Genomic DNA, 7,819 nt, shown 5'->3' with positions numbered 1-7,819 from the left:
TTGTGTGAATCAGAACAAAGCATGATTGTGAAAGCAGAGCAGTGAACAGTTCGTTTCAGTTATATGTTTTACATTAGTGTCAAACTCTAACAGCTCTGTGTTCAAAGCTGAAGAAATAAAATACGAATTTAAAGTGCTACTTTAAATTGCATACAGCTAGAAAGCCTCCGTGTTGTTAATAAAATTCACTGACCCATTTCATCCACAATTAAAAATCTCTTTCTGAGGAAATTATGTTCTCTGTTTCTTACTATCTTTGTTTGGTTTTTTCTAGGGAGATTTTCAAAATGGATGACTGGAAACCGCTTCTTGTTCTTCTCTTTATTTCTACCTTCTGCTCTATAGGTGCACAGCAGACAGGTAATACACTAAAGAAATTACTCTTCTTCTAGTTGATAACAAAATTAATTTTTTCCATTTATATCCAATGCCAGAGAGATATGAAGAATTGATGACACTTTATTCTTTGTATAACTAGGGATAATGTGGTATGTTTTTATGAAACATATACTTATGAGAGAGTTAGGAGAGTTGTCCTAAAAAAATGCAAATAAAATGCAGCAGCTCATTAAAATTTGTTTTTGTTCATGCACGCTGAGGTTCCATATTTTCAAAAGCAATGAAAAACTCTTACAATTGTAAGACTGCCAAAAGCAAGATAAGTCACAGGATTTAACATTTTCATTTTAATAGTCAGGTCTTCTGGAAGATCTGCATGAGGACAGTGTTCTGTCCAGTTGTAGAACATTTTCTGCATGACTGTTGATTTGAGGAAATAATAACTGTTTCATCCATGCCCTGCTAGTGTCATGTGCTTCTGAAAGGTGTGGAAACACATTGGTTTAGTATTTACTACAAGTAAATGTGGTCGGTCCTGTTTAAGTTGGTGTTAATTTATTTTTTCCCCTCAGATAATAAATATTTATTAGTAATGTACGCTTGCAGAATGGAGCTGAAAGTGCATGAATAACTTCTCCCTTGGGCTCACTTGATAGCCAGTCAACACATTCTTACAGTTGTTGTTTACATACGGAAGTGTGTAAAGCAATTACCATATGCATTTACTACATATGAGTTCTGTGCAGGCTGTGTATGGAAATCACATTGGTGTGAATTTCAACATCTCTCCTTTGCGTAAGAGTGATGTTGGAGAAGGATGTAGCCTCTGACCCTCTTTATGATGAACTTTATGATGAAAAGAAGGAACTAGTGGGTGCTGAGAATTTATCAGGATAGAAGAAGGATTTTTCTGCAAAAGGCCCAAGGGTCTTGGATTCTGAAAAGCAATCAGGATGCAAAATTATGCTTCTAATAGATTACATATCCTGTAGGAAAACAGGAAAGTTACAAAACATTTCTTCAGTCTGCAGGAAAGCTTCTATGGCAGACATCTTCATGGCAGATGGATCCTGAAGTATAGGGACATAAAGCTTTAAGATCACGCAAGACTTCTTGTACGCAATGGTCAATGACTTTGATAGCGGGCAAGATAAAATCTGTGTTGGTATGATTCAGTACAGTGATGTGCCATACACTGAATTCTTGTTGAACTCTTACTATAACGGGAATGATACCTTATAGAGGATACAGAAATTATATTACAAAGGAGGAAGCACCAAAAGTGGGCAGAGCCTCCAGTTTATGCTAGAGAATCACTTCATAAAGCTGGTGAAGGGTCTAGAGCACAAGTTTTATGAGGAGCAGATGAGGAAACTGGGGTTGTTTAGCCTGGAGAAAAGGAGGCTGAGGGGAGGGAGATCTTACCGCTCTCTACAACCACCTGAAAGGAAGTTGTAGTGAAGTGGGTGTTCAGTCTCTTTTCTCAGGTAACAACTGATAGGATGAGAGGAAATGGCCTCAAGTTGCACTAGGGGAAGTTTAGATTGGATATTAGGAAAAATTTCTTTACTGAAAGAGTTGTCAAGCGCTGGAACAGGTTGCCCAAGGAAGTGGTTGAGTTACCATCCCTGGAAGTATTTAAAAGACATGTAGATGTGGCGCTTAGGAACATGGTTTAATGATGGACTTGGCAGTCCTGGATTAACAGTTGGACTTGATGAACTCAAAGGTCTTTTCCAGCCTAAGTGATTCTATGAATCTAAGTGCTGGTAGCGAAAAGGAAGAAGGGGTTCCTCAGATTGCTATTGTGATAACAAATGGACAACAGGCTGAAGATACTTTTCAAAACCCAGTCACAGCAATCAAGATGCTAGCTTCACATTGTATGCTAGAGATGTTAAAGGTTCTGCTTTGTCTGAGCTTCAAGAAATAGCTAGTGAGCTAACTGATAAGCATGTCTATGAAGTCGAAGATTTTGCTTCTCTGTAGAGACTCTCAGTATTCTACAGGTACTTCGTACTATGCCAGAGGAGGTAAATGGTCCAGCCACCCAGGTTGCCTGTGCTATGTCCTGAAAGAGCTGTTTTCTTTCCACATTTATTTTTTTCTATTCATAGATGAAGTACATGGAATCACAGTGTGTTGCCAAAATACGGGTTTTAACTTCTTGCATCTTCCATCTATTGCTAACTAGATTTCAATAATATCATAACTGTGGTAAACTTTGAGTACCTGTCTACCGTTAAAATATTCAAAATAATAGTTGGGAGGGGGGAAGGGGAGGGGTGGAAGGGGAAGGCAGAAATGTGCAACACAGTTGCAATTCATTTAATGAATGATAAAATGTGCAGTCGGTTTTCCTTGCTCATGAACAAAAGACGGAGAAGAAGCTGTAGTAGTTAATTCTACAATGTGATCTTCCTTGGACAGCTTGCAGAAAAGCCACTTTTGCAGATGTTGTCTTTTTAGTGGATACTTCAACAGGTATTGTCCAGGAAACCTTTCAGAAGGTAAAGAACTTTCTGTCCACCTTGGTTTCAAGTCTTCATGTTGACCTTGATGCAATCCAAGTCGGGCTGGCACAATACGGGGATGACACTTATCTCCTGCTGAATTAGTGTTTGAAAAGTGATGTTTTGGAGCAGATTGGAGAGAATTGAGAACTTACATAAGGAGAGCTCTGGATTTTGTCAACAAGGAGTGTTTCACTGAACCTGCTTGTAGCAAAGCTAAGGGCTATGTCCCGCAGGTAGCCATGCTCATCACTGGTGGAGAATTCAGTGATGAAGTTGAATTGCTTGCCAGGAAACTGAAGAACAGAGACATCTCCCTCTATGTTGTTGGAACTGGTGTCCAGAACGCAGCTGAGCTTCAGTGCTTCACATCTAGCATTCATATTCATAGGTCCTTAGTGTCTGGAAAGGAAGCAGTGCAGATATACCCAAGGTATCCTAATCAAAAGAGAGAAACAGGAAATTCAGTGATACTTTAAAAAGAGCCTTCCTAAAACCCAACTTTGTCATCTGCAACTGACCATGCTGCTTCAGTGGGACTGTCAGCAGCAACTGTTGACAAAACTTGTCTCACAGAGGCACTGTGGAGAGGGGGTGTGAGAAAATCCATCCTTGGATATGTGAGGTGCATTGGCAAAGTGTGAGAGCAAATCCACAGTAATGCTGAGACACTACTGCAAAGCTTTCCCTGTGTAAGAAACATAAAGTAATATCTCTTATTGCATCTTCTTGGTGGCAACAGTAGCTTGGATGTCACACAGCCTGAGATTCAGCCTTTTATCATATATCAGATGCTGGTTTTGTGTCTGAGTTTATTCTGACTCGGTGCTGCAGTATCAGTTGAAGTATCAGTATTCAGGGAAGACTGAAGAAGAAAACATGCACAGTTGCTCTTTAAAATGACATATTCATGCCAGTTATGTGGTAAGACAATACAGAATATGTGTTTGATGAGTTGCAAAAAGAAAAATGTAGTGAATTACAAATCAAAAAGCTGAGCTTTTCCTCTGCAGAAAGGTGGGAGGGACATACTGTGGGGTAAGCGGATGGCATTGATTAGGGATAGCAGGGAGAGACAGTTCTGGAGCAGTTCTTCTCTTTATGCCCATCCTTACAGGGACTTTGACTGTCCTTTAAAGCTCCTTGTTCTCTTCCCTGGGTTTTCACCATATAGGTGATGTTTTACAAGTGTTAGATACATGCACTTTATTCTGTTTGTTATGCCATAAAATCAATCCAACCCAGTTCTCCAGGTTTCATTCCCTTAGTGACCAGAAACTTACTGTGAGAAAGGAGCACTGGGATGACCACACTGTTTGTCAAGGCTTTTTGTAACAACAGCTGAACAAATAAGATAACGTTGCCTGTCTTGCACACTAGGGTCAAAAGCCCCCAAACTGGCTGATGTTTGCCAGGGTGTTGGGGGCCAAAATGAAGAGCTGAGCCTTCCCTCCTTAAAGTCAGAAGCTACTTGTCTGTGTGAATGACATCTGCTCAGCTGGTTTTCATAGAGGAGGACAGCTGGGCCTGTTTCAGTGTGAGCTCTGCACCCCATCCCCTCTTTCTCCCATGAAGAGCTGAGCAGGCCTCCAGCTGAAAAGGCATCCCAAGGCTCCTGAAAGCAGAGAGAGCGCTGTTCTGGATAGTGGAGTGCACTGCCATGAAAAGTGTGACTGTAGCTGACGCAGTAGCACCTTCTTGTGTTTCATGGCCAGAGAATAGGGAGATTTAATGGGAGATAGAGCCTAAACTTAATATGTATCAGGCACACTGGTTTAGAGAGAGAGAGAGAGAAGTTAAGGAAAGCATATTGGCTTTGATCTCACCGATGCATCCATTAATTGTTAAGTTCTGCATAAATTTGTTGCATAAAACAAAGATCATCTTCCTTTGAAGCCAGTTTTATCTTGTCCTGTTATCTGGTTTCCCATCTTTTCTGACCTTCTTTCCTGTAATAAACCTATTAATTCCCCTTTCTCCAGTCACCTTCTCTTAAACTGTCAGATTTTTCAAATTTGAAGAACTGCATTCAAAGTATGAAATGTCAACAGGGTAAAAAGACACCTTTGCAGCAGTAAGATGAGGCAGTTTAACAGTGTAGATGTGTGTGGGAGAACAGGTGATTAGAAACAGGTTAGCTACATGGAGGTGTTAACTCCTGCAAATAAATAGATATTATCTACAGAGTATAGAATACCTACCATAAGCTGTTTTACACATTCTCATGCACAACACAGTAGCACAAAAGTGAATGCTTTACTGCTGTTTTGGTATTATTGCTGGTAGATGGGAGTTGGCAGGGAATGATTTAAGAGCTGGGCAGTGTGGATGACCAATTGTCAGGGCTAAACTGCTGGTTACCTTTTGCACTGCCTCCAAACTATATTAAAAAACCCAGATCTACGAAAAATCTCATAGTGAAACCATACTGTGTGTGCTGGACATGAACACATACTAGAAGAAATAGACAATAAATTTTGTGTTTGTGGAATTATGGAAATGTTTAATCAGAAACATACCTTACCAATTAGAAAAAAGTTGTTCCCTGAACTGATGATGGCCTTTGCATCACAGGTGTTCTGTGAATCTCGAAATCATGTGCAGCCTCACAACCTGGCTGAGGGGCATGACTGGGGTGTGTGTGCAGACATGTATGTCTGTATAGATACACTTAACTGTTCTTGTTGTGGACTAAACAGAAAAAGCTGTATAGATTTCTTACGTTGCTCTGAGGCCTGAATGTCAGAATTTTTTTGCCATAAAAACTCATTCAATGTGACTTTTTACTTTTAAAGATTTTCATACTGCTTACCAGCAAATCATACCCTCTAGGGGGCAGTTTGTACCACAAGTGAAAATACTGAGACAACAATGGCAACTCTGAGATGAAATTATTTCTGGATATATTTAGTAAAGAGCTGAACACATTAATCTTTTCCTATGGGTGAGAGGAAGGTCAGAAAACTAATGAAGCTTTCATGGAATAATGGTCTATAGGAACTAGGCCAAACTAGCAAACATGGAAAACAACCTTGTATTTGATAAGTGTTTCAGAGTCAATGGATGAAGAAGGAACAAAATTAGGGAGAGTGCTGTTTTACAGAAAAAAATGCATGCTTCTGACTTCCTTGCAGAAGTACAGCAATGGATGATAATGTATCTGGGGCACAGAATAAAATTCAGCATGACATGTGAAGAATCAAGGTACAGAAGAAATAAGCCAAGTAATTTAGCTGCTAAATGAGGGCAAGATGATTGGGGAGGGGGGAGTGATTAACCACATTACAGTCTTTACTATCAGGAGCTATGCAAGCAATTACATAACTGAGGTAGCCCTCACCTTACAGCAGCTGTTATTCACAATGGATATATGACATTGCAGGTAGGCAATTCTGCTTCTTTCTCTCACATTTGTTTTTGGCCTGTTGTACATTTGTATGTATCACCTGGTCTTGTGACAAAGTGATAAAGCACAGTCAGGCTTCAAGATTCCCATTGCAATTGGAATATGTATTGCACATTCTCAATCCTAGCAAAGCTCATGGAAACCTTTACAAGATTAGGCCCTTTGAGGACATTTGACAGCTGGACAACTGTGACCTGTTTTGCAGTTTGGGTATGTGCATATATCCAGTAATGTAGTCCTTAGTATCTGCAAGTTCATAATATCATCTCACTGATTATGACTTCTGGTTTTAAATCTACTGTATTGAATTTTGTTCCACTCCCACGATTCTGAAAAGAGACAAGATCACAAATAGTGTATGTTTGTAGTTTCCTGATTCTTTTACTTTTTTTCAGATTGCGACATAGATCTTTCTATAGCAATTGATATTTCAAGACGCATGTGGCCAGCATCCACAGTGCTTCTGAAACTGAAATTGCAAGCATATCTCCCCAGACTTTTACTCCAGATGAAATTGCTGCCAAATACCAGCTGTAGTGCTGTCTCTCCAGTCAACATTAGATTCAAGTTCCAAGTGTTGGCACAGACCAAACAATTCATCTTTGACTCTGATTTTGAAGATTATAATGAGGGAATCATCCAGAAGTTCTTAGATGTACAGACCACTGTGGACACCTACCTGAATTCAGACTTCTTACAGGCACTTGAAGAGAAGTTCTTTAGTGTGACCTCTGCTAAAGTTAAGGTAACTGAATGATGTGAACATATATGTTGGAAAATTCATTTGTTATTTACAGACTCTGATTCTAGGTACTCCAGGGAGACATAAAGGTAGTTGGTGTATTCAATAAACAGAATCATAGAATGATTGAGGTTGAAAGAAAACCTCTGAAGGTCACCTTGTTCCACCCCCTGCTCGAGGAGGGTCAACTAGAGCAGGCTGCCCAGGACCATGGCCAGATGGCTTTTGAGTATTTCCAAGAATTCCACAACCTCTCTAGGCAACCTGTGCCAGTGCTCAGTCACCCTCATGGTAAAAAGGTGTTTCCTTACACTTACGTAGAACCTCTTGTTCTTTCATTTGTCCTGATACGACTGCATACATGAGTTCCAATTCCCTAGGCACTCCTGTAGTAAGATGGTACCCAGAACATTTGGGTTAATACATACGATCATGAATATTCATACAGAAAACCTTCTTATATCTACCATGGAATGTCTTTGTACTCTAAGTAGTGGTAAGAGCTCTCTTTCAGAAACTGAAAATCCTGATCCTGAATCTCTGTCCAGAATAATGACAGCTCTAAGCAGAAGTCACATAAAACATCGTTCAAGAAATTTGTTCACAGGGGTTTGGTTTTGTAGTTAACTTGTCAAATACTTTCAAATAAAAAAGCCAAGTTCTGCTTATGGATAACTGATGATCAGAAGAAACTGCAGTTAATTCATCTTGAAGTGAGGTTAAGGGAGAAGCGTAAGGCTTGATCTGATCTGTTCTGAAGAGAATGGGGAATATTTCTGCTTAGGTGAAAAAAAGTTAGATCTCATTGGATTGTTTCAG

The 7,819-nt window shown here is 39.8% G+C and overlaps 1 protein-coding gene across 1 annotated transcript in view; it reads left to right on the top strand.

Annotated features, from left to right (window-relative positions):
• The first annotated feature begins 285 nt into the window (after positions 1 to 285).
• Positions 286 to 7,819, top strand: part of COL6A6 (collagen type VI alpha 6 chain) — a 44,345-nt gene continuing 36,811 nt past the window's right edge. Inside the window, 2 exon segments of the mRNA XM_040593763.1 lie at positions 286 to 360; positions 6,654 to 7,003. Of these exon segments, the coding sequence (XP_040449697.1) occupies positions 288 to 360; positions 6,654 to 7,003 (423 nt within the window). The 5' untranslated portion in view covers positions 286 to 287.

The sequence above is a fragment of the Falco naumanni genome, chromosome 4 (genome assembly GCF_017639655.2).
Source record: "Falco naumanni isolate bFalNau1 chromosome 4, bFalNau1.pat, whole genome shotgun sequence".
In the NCBI taxonomy this organism is placed as follows: domain Eukaryota; kingdom Metazoa; phylum Chordata; class Aves; order Falconiformes; family Falconidae; genus Falco; species Falco naumanni.
Note: the sequence above shows the minus strand (reverse complement) of the source record. Positions and strands in the feature narration are given on the sequence as shown.